Source organism: Erpetoichthys calabaricus, chromosome 2 (genome assembly GCF_900747795.2).
Source record: "Erpetoichthys calabaricus chromosome 2, fErpCal1.3, whole genome shotgun sequence".
NCBI classification, from domain to species: domain Eukaryota; kingdom Metazoa; phylum Chordata; class Cladistia; order Polypteriformes; family Polypteridae; genus Erpetoichthys; species Erpetoichthys calabaricus.
In genome coordinates this window covers 21,794,973-21,822,039 of record NC_041395.2, presented here as the reverse complement: position 1 = coordinate 21,822,039, position 27,067 = coordinate 21,794,973, and the positions used below count along the sequence as shown (strand labels likewise).

Here is a 27,067-nt window from a genome sequence, read left to right as displayed (position 1 = left end):
GAGAGTCCTTCAGGTGCCTTTTGGCAAACTCCAGGCGGGCTGCCATGTGCCTTTTACTAAGGAGTGGCTTCTGTCTGGCCACTCTACCATACAGGCCTGATTGGTGGATTGCTGCAGAGATGGTTGTCCTTCTGGAAGGTTCTCCTCTCTCCACAGACGACCTCTGGAGCTCTGACAGAGTGACTGTCGGGTTCTTTGTCACTTCCCTGACTAAGGCCCTTCTCCCCCGATCGCTCAGTTTAGATGGCCGGCCAGCTCTAGGAAGAGTCCTGATGGTTTCAAACTTCTTCCACTTACGGATGATGGAGGCCACTGTGCTCATTGGGACCTTCAAAGCAGCAGAAATTTTTCTGTAACCTTCCCCAGATTTGTGCCTTGAGACAATCCTGTCTTGGAGGTCTACAGACAATTCCTTTGACTTCATGCTTGGTGTGTCCTCTGACATGAACTGTCAACTGTGGGACCTTATATAGACAGGTGTGTGCCTTTCCAAATCATGTCCAGTCAACTGAATTTACCACAGGTGGACTCCAATGAAGCTGCAGAAACATCTCAAGGATGATCAGGGGAAACAGGATGCACCTGAGCTCAATTTTGAGCTTCATGGCAAAGGCTGTGAATACTTATGTACATGTGCTTTCTCAATTTTATTTTTAACAAATTTGCAAAAATCTCAAGTAAACTTTTTTCACGTTGTCATTATGGGGTGTTGTGTGTAAAGTCTGAGGAAAAAAATGAATTTAATCCATTTTGGAATAAGGGTGTAACATAACAAAATATGGAAAAAGTGATGCGCTGTGAATACTTTCCGGATGCACTGTATACAGTACATTCAGAACATATTCGGACCACTTCACTTTTTTCCCATTTTTCTATTTTGCAGCCTTGTGCTAAAATCATTTAAGTTCATTTTTTCCCTTATCAATCAACACTCAGTGCCCCAGAATGACAACGTGAAAACAGGCAATGTTTTGCAAATTTATTAAAAATTAAAAAATGAAATATCCCATTCACATAAAGTCATATGAAAAAGTTTGGGAACACCTCTTAATTCTTTGGATTTTTGTTTCTCATTGGCTGAGCTTTCAAAGTAGCAACTTCCTTTTAATATATGACATGCCTTATGGAAACAGTAGTATTTCAGCAGTGACATTAAGTTTATTGGATTTACAGAAAATATGCATCATAACAAAATTAGACAGGTGCATAAATTTGGGCACCCCAACAGAGATATTACATCAATACTTAGTTGAGCCTCCTTTTGCAAATCTAACAGCCTCTAGACGCTGTCCTCCTATAACCTTTGATGAGTGTCTGGATTCTGGATGGAGGTATTTTTGACCATTTTTATATACAAAATCTTTCCAGTTCCGTTCAATTTGATGGCTGCCGAGCATGGACAGCCTGCTTCAAATCATCCCATAGATTTTTGATGATATTAAAGTCAGTGGACTGTGACGGCCATTCCAGAACATTGTACTTCTTCCTCTGCATGAATGCCTTTGTAGATTTTGAACTGTGTTTTGGGTCATTGTCTTGTCCAACCCCAGCATAACTTCAACTTTGTGACTGATGCTTGAAAATTAAGTAAGTAAGTAAGTAAGTGAACTTTATTGTCATTCATACCATACAACAGTACAACAACGGATGCATAGCTGAACGAAATTGTGTTTCTCCAGGCTCAATGTGCAGACATAAGACAAGTGCATAAAAGACAAGGGCACGCAAGACAACATACAGACATTACAAACATTTCACTTCTTACACAGAAAGTAGGTAAGACAGCGTAAGACAGCACAAGGCAGCACAGTACAAACAATAAAAACAAAAGATATATATAAATGTAAGCCAGCCAGTGGGTGAAATATAATACTGTATGAAAGAAAATATTGCACATCATTTCACAGTGATTGTGATATTGCACTATATGGATGTAATATTTATACATCATATATACAATATAGACAATGTAATGTCCGATATTACAATACAATATAATGTACTGTAAACTTAAGACCTATTTGTGGTAATAAAGTGCACAGTAAGTAAGAGAGCAAAAGGACAAAGGTTATTTAACAGAGTTTAGTATTCTGATGGCCTGGGGGAAGAAGCTCCTGTTAAATCTGGTCGCTCTGCAGTGCATACTGCGGTAACGTTTTCTAGAGGGCAGAAGTTCAAACAGCCCATGTGCCGTGTGTGTGGGATCTTTTATGATGATCTGCTCTGGCAACGTGAGTAGTGTAATTCTTGAACAGATAGGAGTGAGGACCCGATGGTTTTCTCCGCTGTCCTCACCACTCTTCGAAGTATCTTCTGTTCAGCAACAGTGCAGCTACCATACCAAACTGAGATGCTGCTGGTCAATATACTTTCTATAGTGCCTCTGTAGAAAATTGTGAGGACAGGAGAAGGAAGGTTTGCTCTTTTCAGCCTTCGAAGAAAATGAAGTTGCTGTTGTGCCCTCTTGACAGAGTTTGTTGATATTGAGTTGAATTCATCTGACCCTTGACTTTAACAAGGGCCCCAGTCCCTGAACTAGCCACACAGCCCCACAGCATGATGGAACCTCCACCAAATTTGACAGTAGGTAGCAGGTGTTTTTCTTGGAATGCGGTGTTCTTCATCTGCCATGCAAAGCGCTTTTTGTTATGACCAAATAACTCCATTTTTGTCTCATCAGTCCAAAGCACTTTGTTCCAAAATGACTCTGGTTTGTCTAAATGAGCATTTTCATACAACAAGCGACTCTGTTTGTGGTGTGAGTACAGAAAGGGCTTCTTTCTCATCATCCTGCCACACAGATGTTCTTTGTTCAAATTGTGCTGAAATGTAGAACGATGTACAGATACACTATCTGCAGCAAGATGTTCTTGTAGGTCTTTGGAGGTGATCTGTGGGTTGTCTGTAACCATTCTCACAATCCTGCCCATATGCCGCTCCTGTATTTTTCTTGGCCTGCCAGACCTGCTGGGTTTAACAACAATTGCGCCTGTGGCCTTCCATTTCCTGATTCCATTTCTTACAGTTGAAACTGACAGTTTAAACCCCTGAGATAGCTTTTTGTAGCCTTCCCCTAAACCATGAGACTGGACAATCTTTGTTTTCAGATCTTTGGAGAGTTGCTTTGAGGATCCCATGCTGTTACTCATCAGAGGAGAGTCAAAGGGAAGGAAGCACAACTTGCAATTGACCACATTAAATACCTTTATATCTCATGATTGGACACACCTGTCTATGAAGGCTTCACAAGCTCATCCAACCATTTTGCTAGAGACAACCAAATACTACCTCAAACATTTCGACAAGCATTAATCACCGTCTTTCCTAAACAAAATAAGGACTTGTTACAATGTGCATCATACAGACCAATTTCACTCCTGAATAATGATGTTAAGATACTCTCAAAAATCCTAGCTAGAAGGATGGAGAAAGTGCTGCCCTCGGTAATATCACAAGATCAAACTGGATTTATTAAAGGCCGACACCTATCTTCAAATCTCCGACGCTTGTTTAATGTTATATATTCACCAGCAAAATCAAACACCCCAGAGATATTACTCTCATTAGACGCAGAAAAGGCATTTGATATGATTGAATGGAATTACCTTTTCACTGCATTGGAGAAATTTGGGTTTGGCCCGAATATTTGTGCTTGGATCAAACTACTGTATACCAATCCAGAAGCTTCAGTTTGTATTAATAACATTTGCTCAGACTACTTTACACTAGAACGTGGTACCAGACAAGGATGTCCCTTGTCGCCACTGTTGTTTGCAATCGCTATTGAACCACTGGCGGTTCACTGCCGAAATTCTTATTAGATAAAGGGGATTGTCAGAGAAGGACTGGAACAGAAAATTTCTCTATATGCAGATGATATGGTCTTATATATATCAGACCCAGAAAACACTGTCCCCGCTGTTTTAACAGCACTAACAGAATTTCAAAAGATATCTGGTCTTAGAATTAATCTGAATAAAAGTATACTCTTTCCAGTGAATTCACAAGCATATAATATTAGATTAGACATCCTACCTTTTACCATAGCAGATCAGTTTAAATACCTAGGGGTAAATATCACAAGTAAACATAAAGCTCTTTATCAACAAAATTTTGGCGTCTGTATGGAAAAAATTAAGCAAGACTTGCGTAGATGGTCAACCCTTCATCTCACTCTAGCCGGAAGAATTAACATTGTTAAGATGAATATCCTTCCTAAACTTCTCTTTTTATTTCAAAACATTCCAATATATATCAATAAATCGTTTTTTAAACAGATTCAATAATAACCTCATTCATTTGGAACTCAAAACACCCACGTATCCGAAGAGCGACCCTACAAAGACCTCAGGCAGAAGGTGGCATGGCTTTACCTAATTTTCAGTTTTATTACTGGGCAGCAAACATACAAGCCATAAAAACCTGGACACAAATAAATGAACATACACAGGCTTGGTCCGCAATAGAAGTAAAATCCTGTAGTACTTCTTTATATTCCCTGCTCTGCTCTCCAATAAATGAAAATTATCGCAAATATACTAATAACCCAATTGTGCTTTACTCACTCAGAATATGGAACCAAATTAGAAAGCATTTTAAGATGGAAAATCTTTTATCAGTGGCACCTCTGCAAGAGAACCACCTCTTTCAACCTTCGCAAGTATATCCAGTTTTTAATACCTGGAAAAGTTTTGGGATTAAAATGCTCAGAGATCTTTATATAGACAACATATTTACATCTTTTGAACAATTACGTTCAAAATTCAACCTCCCAGCTACACATTTCTTTTACTATCTTCAAATTAGAAATTTTGTTAAACAGAAATTGCCCGATTTCCCCCACCTTGCACCCTCCACAATGCTGGAAAAAATACTGCTCAATTTCGAGGAAACAAACACTATTTCCGCAATATATAAAATCTTATTAGAGTCCCTACCTTTCAAAGATCCAAGAGGACATTGGGAAGAAGATCTCTTAATCAATATATCAGAAAAGGAGTGGAAGGTAGCAAAGCAGAGAATTCACTCGAGTTCTATATGTGCAAAGCATAGAATTATTCAACTAAAAATTATATATCGAGCCCATCTGTCTCGCTTAAAACTGTCCAAAATGTTTCCAGGGTAGGATCCAACCTGCGAGCGCTGCAACCATGCTCCTGCCTCACTGGGTCACATGTTTTGGGCCTGCACTAAACTAACATCATTTTGGACAAAAATTTTTAAGTGCCTCTCAGACAGCCTTGGTATCACAATCCCTCCTAACCCATTAACAGCTGTGTTCGGTGTTCTTCCAGATGGACTTGAATTGGAGAAGGACAAGCAAACGGTGATTGCATTCACTACACTTTTGGCACGCAGACTTATTTTGTTAAATTGGAAGAATCCTAATTCTCCTCTTATAAGTCAGTGGGAAACCGATGTTTTATATTATTTGAAATTGGAAAAAATCTAATTTTCAATTAGAGGATCTGTACAACATTTTTTCAAAACATGGCAGGATTTAATCAATATTATTTTAGAATAAGAGAAATAACTATTATCGCATTTAACTCCCTTCTCCATCTCTTATTTACATAGATATTTACTTCTCCCTTTCTTTTGTTTAATGTTGCCTTATTAAAAAGCCTAAAGCAATTTTCCTTTAGCTAAGCTCTCCTTCTCAGGGGTGGGGTTTGATTAGTCTTCAAATTTGTTGGGTTATAAATTGATCTGTTTGTATGGAATGATTACAATGAAAATTAATAAAATAAAAATATTAAAAAACCTCTGAGATATCTTTTTGTAGCCTTCCCCTAAACCATGAGACTGAACAGTCTTTGTTTTCAGATCTTTAGAGAGTTGCTTTGAGGATCCCATGCTGTCACTCTTGAGAGGAGAGTCAAAGGGAAGCACAACTTGTAATTGACCACCTTAAATACCTTTTCTCATGATTGGACACACCTATCTATGAATTTCAAGGCTTAACGAGCTAATCCAACCAATTGGGTGTTGCAAGTAATCAGCATTGGGCAGTTACATGCGTAGAGTAAATTATTATGCAGGCTGAGTTCCCAATCTTTTTCATATGACAGTAAGTATCCAGACCCTTTGCTATGACACTTGAATTTTGTCTCTGGTGCATCCCATTGTGTTAATCATCGTTGAAATGTTTCTGCAACTGTTTGAGTGCTCCTGTGGTGAACTCAGCTAGTTGGTAGGAGGCAGACATCTGTCTGTGGAAGGTTCCACTGTTGAGCAAACACCAAGCCCATTAGGTTAAAGAAATTGCCTATTGAGCTTAGAGACAGAATTGTGTCAACGCACAGATTTGGGGAAAGCTACAAAAATATTGCTGCAGCAATGAAGGTTCCAGATAGCACAGGTTTGAAACACAAAGACTGTTTCTAGTGCTGGCCACCCAACCAAGTTGAGAAATCATGGGAGAAAGACCATATTAAGAGAGGTTACTAAGAAACCAATGATCACACTTCTAGAAGGATGACCATAGGAGCAACAGTTCACCAATTTAGGCTTTATTACAGAGTGAGCAAGCAGAAGCCTCTTCTTTGTAAAAGACAAATGGAAGCCTTCTTGGATTTTGCAAAATAGCACCTCATTGACACTCTGAGAAGCAAGATTCTCTGGTCTGCTGGAACCAAGATTATCATCATATCTGGAGGAAACTAGGCACCTGTCATCACCTGTGCAACACCATTCCAATGGTAAAGCATGGTGGTGGCAGCATCATGCTTTGGGGTTGTTTTTCAGCAGCAAGAATTAGGAGACTAGTCTGGGCTAAGGTAAAGCTGAACAGAGCGAAGTATGTAGATAATCCTTAATATAAAACTGCTTCAGAGTGCTTTGGGCCAAAGGTTTGCCTTCCAATAGGATGGTGATCCTAAACACAACGCAAAAATAACACAGGAGAGGCTTAGGGTCAACTCTTTCAATATCCTTGAGTTGCCTCAACAGAATTTGGACTTAAACCCAATTGAACATCTCTGGAGAGACCTTTAACAGCTGTCCAATGATGGGCCTCATCCAGTCTGAAAGAGCTTGAGAGGATGTGCAGAGAAGAATAGCAGAAAATCACCAAATCCAGGTGTGTGAAGTTTGTCACATCATATCCCAGAAGATTCCAGGCCATAATCGCTACCAAAGGTGTTTCAACTAAGTACTGAGCAAAGGGTCTGAATACATGTATCAGTGGGATATTTCAGTTTTTTATTTTTAATAAATTTGCAAAAAATTCCAAAATCCTGTCTTTAAACATTGGGAACAGATAATTGAAGTGATTTGAGCACAAGGGTGTAACATAACAAAATGGGTAAAAGGTGAAGATTTCAAATACTTACTGAATCTGCTGTACTGTATATAAGGGGTGAACTCCCTTTCGAAACTTTAAACCCGGCTATCTGTGACTTTTGTGAAATTGGATCTAGTGAATAACATAAAGAAATGGACAGAGTTCATAAAAGATATCTGAAGGGAATGTCCATGGGGGCGGCACGGTGGCGCAGTGGTAGCGCTGCTGCCTCGCAGTTAGGAGACCCGGGTTCGCTTCCCGGGTCCACCCTGCGTGGAGTTTGCATGTTCTCCCCGTGTCTGCGTGGGTTTCCTCCGGGCGCTCCGGTTTCCTCCCACAGTCCACAGACATGCAGGTTAGGTGGATTGGCGATTCTAAATTGGCCCTAGTGTGTGCTTGGTGTGTGGGTGTGTTTGTGTGTGTCCTGCGGTGGGTTGGCACCCTGCCCGGGATTGGTTCCTGCCTTGTGCCCTGTGTTGGCTGGGATTGGCTCCAGCAGACCCCCGTGACCCTGTATTCGGATTCAGCGGGTTGGAAAATGGATGGATGGATGGAATGTCCATGGGTGTAGTCCATGTCTGTATTCAAGACCCCAATAGGCCCCTGGGTGACCTAGCTCTTTAACTGAGAGTTGATCATACTTTTAACAGTACATTGTATGGACACCTGATTGTTTGATGCAACATGTCATTTTCCATTGTTGCTTTTGGCATATGGAAACTCTGTCGTTTCATCAAGCCAAGGGTAGTGGGAATCCCCCTTGGTCTTTTTGGTGCACAAACACTTGCTTGTTTCATTCAGTGGAATTGATTAATGAAAAGGTCCTTTGCCATCACAAGCCCCTGGTCACTTACCCTGAAAGCCCTAATGGTAGATCTGCCCCTGCCTGTACCTGACAGCTCATCAGGATGTAAAATTAGTCTGCCAAAAACATTGGCAATCATTTTCCATAGTGGAGGGATGGAGCATGAAAATATGTTGTTACTCTGATTTGTGTGCATTGGTGTGTGTTAGTTATCGCAGCTTCTCTAGTAATATGATATGATCAGACAGTTGGAGCCTTGAGAAAAATCTTTCAAAGTGTATCACTGATAACCTCAGACATCTGCAAAATAAATTCACTTCCTAGATCTCGTTATTTGCAGGTTTGGAAAAGTCCATACCCTGCTAGAGATATTATCACAGTTGAAAGCTTTGCCCAATATTTATTTAAATTTCCCTTTTATAGTTTGTACCTTTTAACTTTCTTTTTCTCCTTAGCTCACCTCCTCCTCTTCAAGCCTCTTTCAAGAGTGTAGCCATAAATCTGAGGAATGTGTTGAAGCCAAAGAAGTGGCAAATAAAAATCAGGAGAATATTTTTGCTGAGCTCAAAGCATGGAGACTGGAACACAGCAAGTAAATCTATGTGTTTGTTTGTCTGTCTGCTTGTCCTTCCATGTTCTTGTGATATTACTTTAATTTCATAAGGATGACACACTGAATGAGTAAACACTTGTGGTAAAGTTCAAATTATTTTATTGTAATGAAGTTTGTATTGATTAAATTAATAAAAAGAGTACAATTAAAGGAATCCAATAAATAACTGTTCTGTAGGCTCTGTAAGAACAAAAACACCATGGAAAGCAGAAACTGCTCACAAAGCAACCTTCAACCAGCATGAGGGAAGTTTTAGATGGTAGAGCTGGCAGAGTTGTTCATCTCAGATGCAGAAAGTTCAAAAAGGATACAGTTATTACATGAAGACTTCTAGATTGCAGGAGAGACAAGGGCAGAAGATTTTCAGCGAAAGTCTATAAACACCTTACAGTACCTGCAACGGTAACAGTCTTGAAAAGTGAGGAAAGAGAAGAAAGGTCCAGGAGGAAAAGAACATCAGGGGACAGAGGAAATGGGGAAGGAAAGGATTATGGAGACTGATGTTGCCATACAGGTGCTGGTCATAAAATTAGAATATCATGACAAAGTTGATTTATTTCAGTAATTCCATTCAAAAAGTGAAACTTGTATATTAGATTCATTCATTACACACAGACTGATGTATTTCAAATGTTTATTTCTTTTAATGTTGATGATTATAACTGACAACTAACGAAAGTCCCAAATTCAGTATCTCGGAAAATTAGAATATCAATTAAGACCAATGCAAAAAAAGGATTTTTAGAAATGTTGGCCAACTGAAAGGTATGAACATGAAAAGTATGAGCATGGTACAGCACTCAATATTTAGTTGGGGCTCCTTTGGCCTGGATTAGATAGATAGATAGATAGATAGATAGATAGATAGATAGATAGATAGATAGATAGATAGATAGATAGATAGATAGATAGATAGATAGATAGATAGATAGATAGATACTTTATTAATCCCAATGGGAAATTCACATTCTTCAGCAGCAGATTACTGCAGCAATGCGGCGTGGCATGGAGTCGATCAGTCTGTGGCACTGCTCAGGTGTTATGAGAGCCCATGTTGCTCTGATAGTGGCCTTCAGCTCTTCTGAATTGTTGGGTCTGGCGTATTGCATCTTCCTTTTCACAATACCCCATAGATTTTCTATGGGGTTAAGGTCAGACGAGTTTGCTGGCCAATCAAGAACAGGGATACCATGGTCCTTAAACCAGGTACTGGTAGCTTTGGCACTGTGTGCAGGTGCCAGGTCCTGTTGGAAAATGAAATCTGCATCTCCATAAAGTTCGTCAGCAGCAGGAAGCATGAAGTGCTCTAAAACTTCCTGGTAGACGGCTGCGTTGACCTTGGACCTCAGAAAACACAATGGACCAACACCAGCAGATGAAATGGCACCCCAAACCATCACTGACTGTGGAAACTTTACACTGGACCTCAAGCAACGTGGATTCTGTGCCTCTCCTCTCTTCCTCCAGACTCTGGGACCTTGATTTCCAAAGGAAATGCAAAATTTACTTTCATAAGAGAACGTAACTTTGGACCACTCAGCAGCAGTCCAAAGGCGAGACGCTTCTGACGCTGTCTCTTGTTCAAGAGTGGCTTGACACAAGAAATGCGACAGCTGAAACCCATGTCTTGCATACGTCTGTGCGTGGTGGTTCTTGAAGCACTGACTCCAGCTGCAGTCCACTCTTTGTGAATCTCCCCCACATTTTTGAATGGGTTTTGTTTCACAATCCTCTCCAGGGTGCAGTTATCCCTATTGCTTGTAGACTTTTTTCTACCACATCTTGTCCTTCCCTTCGCCTCTCTATTAATGTGCTTGGACACAGAGCTCTGTGAACAGCCAGCCTCTTTAGCAATGACCTTTTGTGTCTTGCCCTCCTTGTGCAAGGTGTCAATGGTCGTCTTTTGGACAACTGTCAAGTCAGCAGTCTTCCCCATGATTGTGTAGCCTACAGAACTCGACTGAGAGACCATTTAAAGGCTTTTGTAGGTGTTTTGAGTTAATTAGCTGATCAGAGTATGGCACCAGGTGTCTTCAATATTGAACCTTTTCACAATATTCTAATTTTCCGAGATACTGAGTTTGGGACTTTCATTAGTTGTCAGTTATAATCATCAAAATTAAAAGAAATAAACATTTGATTAAACATCAGTCTATGTGTAATGAATGAATCTAATATACAAGTTTCACTTTTTGAATGGAATTACTGAAATAAATCAACTTTGTCATGATATTCTAATTTTATGACCAGCACCTATATAGCACTAGTGAGCCACAGCCAGAAGACATCCCCAGAAAATGTGAAGGAAGGTGCCCGGGGCTTTAAGGAGACTAAGATAACATAGTGGATCTACGGTAGTTCTAATTCCATTACCTGACATCTCCAGTGGGTAGAGTATAGTCTGTGGACAAATTTAAATTGTTTTTGCTGGTGACTAGGATTTTTAGAACAACAACACAGACGATGGAGAAAGGTCTAATAGCCAAATAGACATGATTAGGAGAATTTTGAGGGAATCTTTGTATAGGAGGAAGTAGAATCTAGACAGCTGTTTGGATTGGGGGGGGGGGGGGGGGGGTTGAAGCAAACAAGTATAGGAGATGATTTGATTTCATTACCCTGAGCAAAGACCTCAACTGCAAACAGAAAATGTATTAAGTGAAAGGGATAGGATGGCTAGATCGTGAAGAGAGCAATGTTTCTGGCCCTGACTCACCAATATTAGTCCCAGCAGAGAGATACCAGACTGACACTAAGGGGAAGAGCAATTTAGACAGCCTCCAATATTCACTGTGGAATAAAGGAGTGTGGAGGTGCTATCTCATCAGTGGCCCATCAGTTTTTCAACACGTCTCCATATCTGAAGGGCGTAAGATACAATGGAGCCAATGATAGGAGAAAGAGACTTTAATTTATTAGGAAGAAATGGAAATGAAGTTGAGCAATAGGGGAAAATATACAAGTTCAATTCTTTGATGCTTGTCAACAAGGTAGTTGATGAGTCAGCACCTACATATATGGAAACAGTTGTGAGGCCCTATGCTTCTTGTCACTACTTGGGTCTACTAATGATCAGCACCTGATGATACCACCTCTGTGTGGAGCATCATATCTCAAGCCGATGGAACAAGCTGTCTACCTCCACCCAAACTGCTGATTCCCTTAGTATGTTTTAGAAGTGTTTGAAGACTCTTGTTCCGTGAATTTCTGTCTCATTGATATTACCAGTTTTGTAGAAGCTAAGACAAAATTAACTAGTCTTGTGGTGTTAGGTTTGGTTTATTTTATATCCTTGACCTGTAACACTTGTTTCAAAACAGTCCCTCAGACTGATATCTACTTGATTATGTTGACGTCTTTTGTAAGTCGCTTTGGATAAAAGTGTCTGCCAAGTAAATTAATGTAACTGTTATACTTTTCAGCACGTACTTAAGATATTGTAGAATACTCGGCAAAGGGGAAAGGGGCCAACTTGGTGAATGTCACCAGAGTTGTGATTTTTACTTGTTATGACTGACTGCCACTCCCCTCACTGGAGGTTTTGCTGTCCTCTCACCCCATCGTGTGTATATCCTATTTTTAATATTAAACTTGTATTGTCATTCCTTGTTTATATTATTTATTGAGTGTGTCTATGTGTACTAATGTTTTACAGTTTAATAATTTACAGTTAGTGCATTATGCTTTAATTATATAAATGTGTAAACTCTCTGAGCCTGTGCTCAGTAAAAGTCAGCTTTGAAAATCATCTGAATGAGATGTTGGGACAACTCGGCTGTCAGCTAACCAAGCCTGGTGGGATGAATGGTCCCCTATCATTTGCCAAACTTCATATGTCCTTATAAATATTTTCAATTTCAGCTCCAAATAAAGATAAGGTCTCTAGTTGCAGCCAATAGTATGCCGTTTTGTGTAATGCAAATGCTTCAACTTGGCAACAGAATATTCTTTGCATTCAAGCATAAGTGATAATCTAAAAAAGTGATTAGAAACCCCATAATGTGTCTGTTAAATTCTGTACCTTTTAGTGGAGATGTTCTTCTAGTTCCAGTAAATGTGCATCTTTTGGTAAACCTTGGCGTGTACTATGGCTTTCATTAACTTGTGTGTTATAATCTTTTTAATCAGGCGTCTAGAAGCTATTCAGAAGGAACGTGAGCCACAGATACTTAAGATTACACACTGCAATGATGACGAATGTAGTCTGGATGGAAGTAGTGAAGAAGAGTTTAAAGAGAGTAGTTACAATGATGAGGTTTTAAGTGCATCCCCAGAGCCCTCTGGGTGCACAACTCCATCACCTGGTAAGTACACACAGAAAAAATGGGTAACCAACTGATGTGCACAACATAAGACAAGAAAAGGCTATTCAGCTCAATAAAGCTTTCCAATCCTGTCAACCTAATTTCACCAAAATAATGTCAAGTCGATTTTTGAAGGTCGCTAAAGTCCTACTGTCTACCACACTTCTTGGTAATTTAATCCATGTGTCTGGCGAAGAAATACATTCTCATGCTTGTATGACATTTACCTTTAACAAGTTCCCAACTGTGCCCCTTTGTTCTTGTTGAACTTATTTTAAAATATCAGCCTATGTCTGCTGTACTAGTTCCTTTCATTATTTTAAAAACTTCAATCTTGTCACTTCTTAATCACCTCTGTTTCCTTAAACTGAAATTACCTTACAGTCTAGATGCTCTGTCATAGGCTTTTTCTATCATTGCGGTGTCTTTTTTTTAATAAGGAGACCAAAACTGCATGCAGTACTCCAGGAGGAGTCTCACTAGTGTATTGTATAATTTAAGCATAACCTGCCTTGATTTGTACTCCACACATCACGCTTCATAACCTGGCATCCTATTAGCCTTCTTGATAGCTTCTGTACACTGTCTGGATGTTGATGACAGCAAGTCCTCTGTGACCTATAGGTCCTTGTCATACAGTAAGTTGTACTTTTGGGTTTCATACTTCCCATTGTAGGAGGCACCCACAGAAAAACAAGATTGTGGGGTGCAGGATCCTGTCTCAGCAGCTTTGGGTGCAAAGCCCAAACCAAAATGAGAACAGTCATCAATCCATTTCAGGGCATGCATGCACAAAAGCATATCTACTCTTACTTGGGTCGTTTTGGAATCACTAGCTAACCTGACACATTGGTCCATTTTATAGAAGCAGTCTACTGCAATTGATAATTCACTAACGGGTTCTGTAGCATTTACTCTTCAATCAGTGTAACTTCAGTGCTAATACTTAAACAACAACATCATAGCGCCTGCAGCACAAGAGCTATGGAGAAAATGGTAAGATAGCTAGGCTCTACTGACAGGATTTCCTCTAGCTCACGGCACCGTCTGTAATTTCAGGGAGAGATTTTGTACCTCATTCTTAATGTGTCCAGTAGGACAAATGAAGTGTTCCATTTTATTAATTTTAGAGGTTTAAATAGGTCTTTCTTTTTTAAAATAGACAGGAGAATTGTCAAAGTCATTCTAGGGTTGTTATATAGTTCAATCTTTCGTCACATTACGTCAAAGCCAACTTTGATGTCAAAAACATGTGAATCTCTGTATGTTGAGAATTGTGAAATCCATTTTGCCTTTGTAAACATTTTTGTGTTTTGAACCATTTTTTTTAGTTCACGTGAATTGTATATTTTGAAACTTTAATTTTGCAGCTTTATTTTAATATGAGTTTACAATTTACTTCTTTGCTGAAGAAAGTTTTTAATTTTTTTCATTTAGATTTTAACTGTTTCACATCACTAGTTTGGAAGCTGCTACGGGCTGATTATGGTTGTGGTGGGATCTTGCCTTGTGACTTGGATCTGCCCTCCTGATACAGGATGATAGAATGCAGTGTAGCAGCATGAGCTACTTTGTCCGAGATATAGATTTAATCAGTTAACAAGTTCTCTTTGAAAGTGTTGTTTTTGGTATTCTGTTATTGAACCATGCTACTTCGTTTTTAACTTGATTGTTCATCTTGGTGTTTTGGCTCTGGCGATATTATTGAATTTTGGTGAGCAATGGCTGCATGTTATAAAAATTTGCTGAATAACTTCTTGCAGTTGTTTCCTGACTGTGATTATAATTAACCCCTATGGTTTAAAACAACAGATTACAAGGCTCAGAAAAGTTTCAGATTTTGTTCCTGCTTCTCTAAGAAAAAAAAAATTTGCTTTATTTCTGAAAGAAATGTGCATCTCCTAGTTAACTGCTTTTAAAATCCAAGCAGTACTGTCTAACAAATAGTGCCGGCCAACTCAGGTTGGTCAATCTGAGACAAGAATAGGTGTTGGGTATAAAAGCTGCAAATCTTTCTGGCTGTTTCCTATTTTTGCTCCTGGCAAAACAATGTGAAATTTTCTGTCCATCGTTTCATTTGCTGAACCCACTTCTTCTGTTGTAGGCAGCTGCTGTTTATTCCAGCAGTATGATGAATAAAATAAGAAAAATCCTGAAAATTGTGTTGTATTCTTTTTTCATTTTATGCATTTCCAGCATTTTTTTCATTTTGTTCTTTTAGATTTCTCAGCTGAAACAGATGCAACTATAGTGATGTCCTCAAACTCCCTGTTTTGTCCATCTCCTTCTCCCCCACCCCGACATAATGGGTCTCCAGGAACACGGAAAACCTCAGAGCTGAGGACACGACACCTAAAGATCAAGCAGGAAAAACTACCAGGGTTGCACAATGCAGCATGTGAAGTGGCAGTAAGAGCTGGACCGCTTTTGGCTGATGAAGAATTTCACCTTCTGGATCCAGAGAGAGTCCACATGGACATGTCAGCTGTGAAGCCAAAATCATGTCCAGAGTTCAGGCTGAGAGTCTTTCCAAACAGTGCAATTTTAAGGCCAGCTTCTGGACCACCAGAAATGAGAGATCGGATTCACAAGTAATCTTACTTTATTTCTTTTATTTGATTTCTGTTTTGGGATCTCATTGTGTTTTTGGTATGAGTAAGATAGAGGATCATTTTGAATCATCTCTGAGCCTAAAATAAGGCAAATAAAACAATAAAAAAAAAGTGGATGTTTATAAATAAGACCATAATAAATAGAAGGATGCAGGGTCTGGCAAAAAAAAAAAGAAAATAACAAGTCCTGTTACTGTTCTGACCTGCCTATGCAGTGTCATTAATATCTGTTAGATGGGATGGCTTCCCACTTCCCTGCCAGGTGTTCTTTTGCTCACTACAATCCAAGACCCTGCCTGGAGCCTCTTCCACGGTATGTCCTGGAATTAACTTTCAGGATCAGAAATGACCTTTTGGGTCCATTCTTCTAGAACTCCCCTTGTGGCCTTGAGTCGATATCACATTATACGACTCTTAGTTGTAGGGTATGTCAGATTTGCTGACTGATCAGATCACATCAATTCACATGAGTCTGATTATGCAACTGCATGCCGCCATTCCAGCACAGACATTTTCTCCCTTTTTTCTGACAGTTTCTTCTGCCCTTCCCCCCCATTCTGTCATTGTATGTAAAACATGAGACATCAGATAGACAAGCTTCTCTTCTTTGTGAGGCCTAATACACCCACGTTCCTTATTGCTCATCACTGTATTGTAAGCAGTGTACTTCCTGGTGAGCTTTCATTGTTTGTCAACGCTCATGCACACAGAGTCCACCCCTATGACTAAAGACAAAAGGAAAAAGCACAGCATCAGGCTTAAGGCACAGCATAAATTTTATGTATTCCTCAGATATGAAATGCCTGCTACATACATAAGTGGTGTGATGGCTTATAAAAAAAAAATGGTCATTTATCTGTTTTGATTGCTTGGATCCATTTTCTTCTCCATGTTTCAGCAGGAAAGTTGCTGAAACTTGGGCACAGATGTTTTTGTTTAGAGTTTGATCACAGAGACACCACAGAAGTCCAAGTTTCAGGATTCTACCATTGTTTAGAATAATCAGTTTACCCCTTGAGCAAGGCCCTTAACCTGCAATTGTTCCATCCAGCATGACGTTAATCTGCATCCTGTCCTGCAAATAGGACCTCCAACTTGCAGGGAAAACTTGGGGGTTGGTGGTAGGACTGGCACTCCAGCCACTGTAAAAACCTCACTCTGTTCCAGTGTGGTGCTGAGGTGTCACCCAATGTACTTGTACCCAATCGGCGTGTGATGGGTGCAGCAACGCGCATGCTCCCAACCTCTCCTCCTCCGCCGATGGCAAACAAAAAATACAGAAGTGTGAAAAGGGCTAATTGTAGTACCCACATACCTTCAGACATCACAGGTGGCCACAGCATGCTTTGATCAGATAATGATGGCAAAACATGCCATCACAGAAAGCCGGAAAAGAAAACAGGGAATAGTAGCGGTTTATAATCTATAAAATATATGATATTGCACTACATATTATAATATATTAGAACTGGGACAAAAGGGAAAAAACACAACTATGAAAAAGCCAACTTAAAGTGTGTTTTTAAGAGTCTTTTTAAATGTTCCACGGTGTTAGCCTTGAGTATCTCTACTGGGAGCATTCTTGATTTTTAGTGTGTAACAGCACAAGGCCGCCTCACCACTTTTTTTGTGCCTAGTGCTTGGAATAATAAGCAAACCAGTGTTTGAGGATTACTTCTGCTAATATAAGGGACAGGCACTCCAAAAATACAGGAAGGAGCAAGATTATTTTGAGCTTTTTATACAATTAAGAGTATTTTAAAATCATTCTAAAGAATGCAGGTAACCAATGTAATGATGCCAAGAATGGTGAGATGTGCTCAGATTTTCTTTTGCTGGTTAAGATTCTGGTCAACAAGGTGGCACAGTTGTAGCACTACTCCCTGGCAGTAAGGATGCTGGGCTTTCCACTCCAGGTCCTGTATGTGTGGAGATTGCATGTTCCCCCCCGTGTCCATGTTGGCTTCCTCTAGGTGCATCGGTTTTCTCCCACAGTCCAAAGACATGCAGCCTTGGTCAATTGGCGTTGCTAAATGGATGTCTGTGTCTGTGATCACCCTGATCCAGGGATTGTCCTTGCCTTTAGCTTTCCCACAATCCTGCTCAGCATATGCAGGTTTAAGAATGGATGTATGGATAGATGGATGGTTAAGATTCTAGCAGTTGCATTTTGAACTAACTGCAGTCGGTTGATGTCTTTCTTGGGTAGTCCTGTTAGGAGTGCATTACAGCTTACGTCTGTCCTCTTGTCCTAAATAGTACTAGATAGCCTGCAGACACTTGTCTTGACTGAGTCCAATGTCACATCTGGAATACAAGTGCAGATGTATCAAAGTTCAGAGTTTGAACACATTAATTCACATAGAATGTGAATATATGGATGAGGCTAAGTCAGGAATTATCCACACTTTTGTAATAATTTTGTTGGGGTTGGCTATACAACTTTCCTTGTGCACATGTGGAAACATAATGTGTCTGTGGTTCCAGTGTTAAAGTGTCAACCTTGATCAGTCAGTTTTATCTTATTGTGTTTGTGGAGTAGAAATGGCCACTCCACTTTCCGTTACACCAAAGGGAAGTGATGTGGTTTTCATAGGCTGAAGGTGTACCAGGGGCTGAAATCCATAGAAGGCTTTCTGCACAATATGGAGGCAGAGTTTTACCACAGCTGCGTATTTACAGCTGGATTGAGAAGTTCAAAAGTGGTCGTAAAAGTGTTAAGCAAGAAAAATTAGTGGGATGCCCATCCATGTGCACTACCAACGACACCACTGATCAAGTCTATACCGTGATTCTAATGAACCGACAAGGATTTCGGCCCCTGGTACACATTCAAAAACATTAAAAGCAGATTGCTGCTTGCTGCTCTTCTTTGACGTAAGTGGAGAGGGGAACGGCCATATTTAATCTTAGAAAACAATAAGAGAAATTGACTGATCATGGTCGATACTTTACCACAGTGACCACAGACACATCAAGTTTCTACATGTGCAGGGGGAAAGTTGTACAGCTAACCCAAACAAAGTTATCACAAAAATGTAGATAATTATTGACTTACCCTCATCTCATATCCATCTGCTTTTATAACCACCTGCATCCCACTTGAAGGAGTGTAGGAGTAGCAGCTTACTGCAACTGCAAAGCATTTGAAAAATTTGGACGAGAGCAGGCCATTCAGCCTGACAAAGCCCTCCAATCCTGTGCACTTTGAGAAAGCAACACCCTGAGGCAAAAACACTGACTGGCATGGCTGGTATTTCAGTACATCATATTTCACACACACAGTGGTACAATTCAATGTTTCTAGTCATTTTTACTGCATCACGTTAGACTGTGAAGAAAAAAAACTGTTGGCCCCAGGAAGAAAGTTCATAAACCACTGGAAAGAACATACCTACTCACAGACGTCTGTATGGTGTTCACAGATTATTATTACCCTACTTTCTTCCAAGCATAGGCAAGAGTTCTTATGTGATTGTCCGTAACTGCAGATAGTAGATCTGTCATTACCTATATTCATATTGTAACAGGAGGGGACCACCTGTGGCAGCCCTGAGTATGCACAATAAAATAAGAAGGCCAAAAGTAAATAGATGAAAGACAGGTATGAACAGTGAGAACCAATATGCAGATACAGTAAAACAGGCACAACAACAACACTTAAATCCTGGTATGATGTGTCTCTCTTAAGCTGATGCTACGTTACATGACTTCTAGTTGCTAATCTCATTGTCTGAGGATGTCAATTTATACAACTAGAAACTGCAGGACATGCCAGATTATGTGACTGTGTGGCCAACTTATTAGGACAGTTTTACATTTCCAAAGTATCACAACCTCATCCTTTTTTCTGACAGCCAATAACAGATATGAATAGTTCAGCCGCAATCACTGTCCCATTTTATTTTTTATTTGTTCCTTTCTCTCCTGGTGCACAAAACATGAAACATCAGGCAGATTTTCTTCTCTCCTCTTTGTGAGGTCCAAACATCTGTGTTTCTAATTGAATGAATTCTATGCATTGTATGTCCAGATGAGCGTTTATTGGTGGTCAGCTCTGATGCACACAGAGCCTGCCCCTATGACTTATGAGAAAGTAAAGCCTGTTTGATTTTGTTGAGGTGAGTTGCACACTACTTAAACTAAGTTGCTGGGAATGTCGCACTACCCAGCTGGTGGTCACAGGAGTGCGTAATCTCGCTAAGATTATCTAACTAAAGTCTGAAACTGTACATTGCTGGGAAAGTCGTGTAATGTGACAAGGCTTTTACTCACTGCTCTAGTACCCTTTTCTGCCGCCAAGCTTGCCTTCAAACTCGGTTGGTTTCTGTCCATGAGGCTGCTCTAAACTCCATCCTAGAATCACTGTCCAGGTTAGGGTCATCTACAGTGTCCCTAGACAACTGAGCCATCTCTTGTCCTGTCCTTACAGACCTGGAAGACATTGCACCTGCTGTTTTAATCCCTTGTCCTCCGTAATTGTCCTCAGTCTCTCCTTCTCCCTTTCTTTTTTAAGAGGTTGAGCCATTACTGGTGGCTGCTGGGTGGGCTGCCCTTCTCCCAAGCCACAGCTCTTTTTTTGACTTACTGGCACCCAGCACACAGACAGAGAATGCCACCCCAGGAATGGGGAATGCAAGCCCTCTCCTTCCGCCAGTTTGGCTGTGTGTCATCCTTTGACTTCTTAATGGCACTTAAGGCTGCACTGCGTCATCCTTACACCCTCGTAATATAAATACAGTGATCCCCCACCTATCGTGGAAGTTATGTTCCAGACCCATCAGCGATAGGTGAAGATCCGTGATATAGAAAGACCATATAAATAAACATTTTTTTATATAGTTTAAGCCTTAAAATACCCCTCCCACACGCTTTAAACACATATAAATTTATTAAAACACATTTTGTGAACACATATGATATATGGATGTCGGGCTAAGGATATGAGTAACATCACTCTATTATAAAAAAAAAATCTTGTCAGGGAGACGAGGCTTGATCTTCTTAGAAGACAATTTGACATCCTGCGAGAGACATTTTAACATCACGCACCACAAGGCAGTGGGACAGAAGGGTAGCTGCTGTACAGGCTTTTAAATGATCGACTCACAGAGCGACAAGCAGAACAGTTATCTTGGTAGAAGCAGCACAAAGCCAGTAGCTGATCCATCCTCTTCTGCTTAGCGTGTGATCAGCTCCCCTGCCTTCACAACGTGAGCGTGAGAGACTCGAAGTCGCAGGAGCGTAGTGCGCCTCCTTTCGGGGGGGCACGAGGGGTTGAGCGATGCGATCAAGACCAGATCATCTCAGAGACACACTTTAACGACACGCAAGACTTGACATAACAACCTTAGGAAGCAAAACCCGTGAGACGGTGACTTTTGCACGTCACACCCTACTTATAAACAATTTAAAACAAGTTCACTGACATCTACCCTCTCGGTTGTTGGAAGGCTTTTGGCAGACAAACTTCAGGTGCCTCCAGCTCTTAAAACAACGACTAGCAGAACACGCAGTAAGACAGCAAATAATCTGAGCACTTCTCCTTAGTGTGAGTGCAGCCCTCACACCCCCTTCAGAACGCTAGCGGCAGAGATGCAAAGTGGCAAAAGGACAGCGGCTGTACAGGCTTTTAAGTGATTGACACAAAGCGCGACAAGCACAACACACCGCTGGCCAGCAGCAGCAGCAGCAAGACAACAGCTGAACCGATTGCATCTCTTTAACGTGCGTTCAGACCCCCCCTTTACAACGCAAGCAACGTTATAAGTGCCACGAGAAAGAGATTTAACCATGCCCGGGGCAGGAAATAAAGGACAAATATTGTTTTTACAAAAGTTTTAAAGTAAAAATTAAATAATGCATATGTAACAATTCATGAAAATAATCTCTTTAAATTGTTTATCCGGAAAACCAAACCCGGGGGTGAGTGAACGAAGCGAGCAGGGGGCACAGCCCCCTAGTAATAATAATAATATTAATAAATCCGTGATGTAGCAGGGGCACGATAGCTGAACTGCAATATAGCGGGGGATCACTGAATGGCATTACAGTCATGAGAAAAAGAAAGTCCACCCTGCTTTAATTCTGTGATTTTATTAATAGGGGTCTGAATCACAATTGTGTTGTTATCACTTACTCTATAAACAGAGAAATCTAACTTCATCTGACAAAAAATTACAACAGATTTCCAAAAAGTAAGCAGACATTCAGAACGCATGTGGAAAAAATAAGCCCACCTTATAATTTTGTATCATGTAGAATCACCTTTAGTGTCAATAACTTGAAGTGAACCTTTTCTGCAGCACATCATTTTGCATCAGTTCCTTGATCTTTGAAGGCATCTGTTTATGTACTGCTCTCTTAAGATCCCACCACAGCATCTCAGTGGGATTGAGGCTTGGACTTTGACTCAGACATTCCAACACCTTTATTTTCTTCTTTTTTAGCCATTCAGATGTTGATTTGCTGGTATGCTTGGGATCATTGCCCTGTTCCATGATCCAGGTTGACCCCAGCTTCAGCAGTCGGACAGAAGGTCTCACATTTGTCTCAAGAATATTTTGGTATAAAGTGGAGTTCATGGTTGTCTCGGTGATTGCCAGCTTCCCAGGCCCTGTGGCTGCACACCCTCCACCGCCATGGTTGACAGTTGGTGTGACGTGTTTGTGGTGATACGCAGTGTTTGGCACTGTGCATGATGATCAGACATCTTTACCTTGTTCTCATCTGTCCAAAATATGTTATTCTAGACCCTTTGTTTAGATGCATTTTGGCAAACCTAAGCCATGCTGCCATACAGTCATATGAAAAAGTTTGGGAACCCCTCTCAGCCTGCATAATAATTGACTCTACTTTCAATAAAAAAGATAACAGTGGTATGTCTTTCATTTCCTAGGAACATCTGACTGCTGTGGTGTTTTCGGAACAAAGATTTTTAGTGAAGCAGTATTTAGTTGTATGAAATTAAATCAAATGTGAATAACTGGCTGTGCAAAAATTTGTATCCCCTTATAATTTTGCTGATTTGAATGCATGTCACTGCTCAATGCTGATTACTTACAACACCAAATTGGTTGGATTAGCTCATTAAGCCTTGAACTTCCTAGACAGGTGTGTCCAATCATGAGAGAAGGTATTTAAGGTGGTCAATTACAAGTTGTGCTTCCCTTTGACTCTCCTCTGAAGAGTGACAGCATGGGATTCTCAAAGCAACGCTCAAAAGATCTGAAAACAAAGATTGTTGAGTCTCATGGTTTAGGGGAAGGCTACAAAAAGCTATCTCAGAGGTTTAAACTGTCAGTTTCAATTGTAAGGAATGGAATCAGGAAATGGAAGGCCATACGCACAGTTGCTGTTAAACCCAGCAGGTCTGGCAGGCCAAGAAAAATACAGGAGCGGCATATGCGCAGGATTGTGAGAATGGTTACAGACAACCCACAGATCACCTCCAAAGACCTGCAAGAACATCTTGCTGCAGATGGTGTATCTGTGCATCGTGCTACAATTCAGCACAATTTGCACAAAGAACATCTGTATGGAAGGGTGATGAGAAAGAAGCCCTTTCTGCACTCACACCACAAACAGAGTCGCATGTTGTATGCAAATGCTCATTTAGACGAGACAGATTCATTTTGGAACAAAGTGCTTTGGACTGATGAGACAAAAATTGACTTATTTGGTCAGAACAAAAAGCGCTTTGCATGGCGGAAGAAGAAAACCGCATTCCAAGAAAAACACCTGCTACCTACTGTCACATTTGGTGGAGGTTCCGTCATGCTGTGGGGCTGTGTGGCTAGTTCAGGGACTGGGGCTTTTGCTAAAGTCGAGGGTCGAATGAATTCAACCCAATATCAACAAATTCTTCAGGATAATGTTCAAGCATCAGTCACAAAGTTGAAGTTACGCAGGGGTTGGATATTCCAACAAGACAATGACCCAAAATACAGTTCGAAATCTACAAAGGCATTCATGCAGAGGGAGAAGTACAATGTTCTGGAATGGCCGTCACAGTCCCCTGACTTGAATATCATCGAAAATCTATGGGATGATTTGAAGCAGGCTGTTCAAGCTCGGCAGCCATCAAATTTAACTGAACTGGAGAGATTTTGTATGGAAGAATGGTCAACAATACCTCCATCCAGAATCCAGACACTCATCAAAGGCTATAGGAGGCGTCTAGAAGCTGTTATATTTGTAAAAGGAGGCTCAACTAAGTATTGATGTCATATCTCTGTTGGGGTGCCCAAATTTATGCACCTGTCTAATTTTGTTATGATGCATATTGCATATTTTCTGTTAATCCAATAAACTTAATGTCACTGCTGAAATACTTCTGTTTCCATAAGGCATGTCATATATTAAAAGGAAGTTGCTACTTTGAAAGCTCAGTCAATAAGAAACAAAAATCCAAAGAATTAAGAGGGGTTCCCAAACTTTTTCATATGACTGTATTCTTTTTGAACAGAAGAAGCTTTCTCATTGTCACCCTTCCATATTTCTTCAGTTTTTTTTTCTTATTGTACTGTCATGAACACAAACATGCTAACCAAGGTCTGTAGGTTATGTAGTGATGTAGTTCTTGGGTGTTTCCTGATTTCTCTGACCACTAAACAGGCTGAATTTGCTGGGCCATCCACTCCAGGGAAGACTATCATCTGATTTGGTAGCTCTCCCATTTGGAAACAATCCTTCTCACTGCAGAAAGATCAGTTTCAAATGTTTGGAAATGGCCTTATAACCCCTCCCAGACTAACGAGCAGCAACAATTCCTTCTCTGAGGCATGGCTGATGCACTTTCTTATTGGCAAGATGTGAACATGAAACTGCCACAACTTTTTGCTTTTATAGAGGTAGTCACACTTCATGGACATTAACTCATCTTGTGCATTTCATTAGTAACACCTTGTAATAAGTACATAAATTTAATATGTCACTGTGCTCTGTACAAAAAATATTTTATAAATCCACTTACATGTACAGCTAACACAAGGCCAGATTTAGCTCATTATTTAGAACTGCTAGGCAAGCATTAGAAGACAAGAAAGGGACAACTATGAAAATGGGCATTGTACTATTTCTGTGTGACAGAGTCAGCATTACATTGGATCTTCTTTTCCTTGTTTGGAATGGCATGATTTACCTAAGTGGGAGCCTGCACATGAAGAAAGAGTATAAAGCCTTGGAACATTGCCTGGCACATATTTGAAGCTGACGGGTGGATGGGAGATGCCGTCATCCGATCCTGAAAATCCTTCCAACGCAGAGACGAAAATGGCAGACTCTTCACAAGGTCTTGTCATGGCTTCCCGTCTGTTATGCCGCATAAACCGTCATTAAAGAAAGCTAAGTTATTTTCTCTTATGTGATTTCTTACCACCGTATGACTAAGGGAGGGATATCGCCTCTTTATAATATAGCTGTTTATTTTCGGGTTACTTAAGACGCCACAATTGCAAAATGAACATATTTCCAGGGAGCTAGCGCCTCCTATAGGAAAACACACCTGACCATGAAATATTGTGGAAGATGGAAGGCTGTGCTTATTTTTTCCCACATCTCTTCTGAATGTTTGGTTGCCTTTAGGAAAAAAAAAACTAACAAAATATTGAAATATTTTATTTGTTGCCTGAGGTTCGATTTCTCTCTGTTTATAGAAGTTAGTGATGACGACACAATTGTGATTTTGTTCTGTGATGTTATTAATAGGGTCTAAAGGAAGGTGTACTTTCTTTTTCCCAAGACTGTATGTTGAACTTGCTGCAGAGCCATACTTTTAAAATTGCATGGCTAACCAATACACCTCACACTGCTTACTGCCATGTTTGTTAAATTTCACTTTTCTCATTTAGTAAACTAAGAGGAATTTTAAATCTGACAGTTCAAGCACTTAGCTGAAATATTTTTCTATCTGTGACACTTAGCCTTTGAGACATCATAATCCATCCATCTATCCTTTTTCTAAACTTGCAAATCCAGAGCCGGGTTGTAGGGAAACTGCAGCCAATCCCTGCAACTATCAGGTGCAAGGCAGGAACGATCTGTGAGTCAGACGCCATCCCACCACACGGTGGCGACAACATAATAAGTAATTTTCTTTTGTAAATACATTATGTGAATATTTATCATTTTCAGTGCATGTGTAATTTTCTACTCAGCCCACTGAACACCATTCAGTTCTTTTGTATGGTAAATGAACACTCAAGCTCATTTGTTACTTGAACTAACCGTTATCTCCATGATCAATACAGGATTCATTGGTTTCTGCTGCAGCCTCTCATTGTTTGATGGGTAACTCTGCACATAATGTTGTCGAGAGCACCATCTACTGTTCATTCCAGTTAACACATCTAATGTATTCTGGGGATTTGTTTTGCAGAGCTGTGCTTGACAGAAGTTCTGAGAACCTCACACGTGATCATCGGCCAATTATTCGCTCGTCTACAAAATCTCCCGAAAGTCCATCAACCCAAATTGGCATCTCGCCTCTTAGAGCGAAGGCTGCAGTGCAGCGCCTACCAAACAGACCTGCTCTCAGGCCACCTCACTCGAAGACGGAGATCATCTGACACCTTGCAGAGACAAATAGGAAAGTGCAGCGTTAAGATGGAAATGGACTTGCCAGAGACCTGCTGCCAGGCTTTCTGTGAGAGCGTTTTTTTTTTTTTTTTTAAATCCTTGCTACCTGTTGGGTTTTCATATTAATTGTTGTTCTTATATGTATTTTTATTAGAAATCATCTATTTTTAATGTGTACAAACATTACCTTGAACTTTTCAATCATGGCACTGGCAACTATACCAATAAACACTTAAAGATATTTTGTCACTAAATTTGAATACTTTGGAGTGGCCATATTGATTTATTTGAAGAATTTGAATGCTGCACTTGAACAGATGACATAAAAGTATAAAATCCACTAGAAAGCAGCTCATGAATCTGCATTCAGTTTCTACCTTGTTGACTGCCTGTGTGGACATCACACTTTCTTCTTTTGTCCATGTGGACGTTCCCAGGTTCCCTAAATTCCATCCTGTTTGTGTTAGATAACAAATACAAACTTACTTGGCGTGTGTGAGCACCCGCTGCGGTGGCCTGGAGTTGGGATAATCCCTGCCTTATGCCCAGTACTGCTGATCCTATAATGGGGACAGTGAGTAGAATGGATTCATGGATAAAATAATTATTCTGTGTATATATACAAACTTAGATAAAGTATATCGATGCAAAGTGTCCTCCATAATGTTTAGGACCCATTTTTCCTTGATTTCCCCCTCTGCTCCACAATTTAAAATTAAAAATCAAACAATTCAGATGTGATTAAAGTGCACATTGCAGACTTTCATTTAAGGGTATTGGCCTACATTTTGGTCACAGCATGTAGAAATGAGAATACTTTTTTGTACATTGCCCTTCCACTTCAGGGCACTATAATGTTTGAGACACAGC

At 40.3% G+C, this 27,067-nt stretch overlaps 1 protein-coding gene across 1 annotated transcript in view; it reads left to right on the top strand.

Moving 5' to 3' along the window:
- Positions 1 to 26,457, top strand: part of lrrc56 (leucine rich repeat containing 56) — an 85,110-nt gene extending 58,653 nt beyond the window's left edge. The window contains exons 6-9 of the mRNA XM_028793510.2: positions 8,546 to 8,682; positions 12,832 to 13,007; positions 15,229 to 15,598; positions 25,998 to 26,457. Of these exons, the coding sequence (XP_028649343.2) occupies positions 8,546 to 8,682; positions 12,832 to 13,007; positions 15,229 to 15,598; positions 25,998 to 26,187 (873 nt within the window). The 3' untranslated portion in view covers positions 26,188 to 26,457. The remainder of the gene's footprint in view (positions 1 to 8,545; positions 8,683 to 12,831; positions 13,008 to 15,228; positions 15,599 to 25,997) is intronic.
- The last annotated feature ends 610 nt before the right edge of the window (positions 26,458 to 27,067 follow it).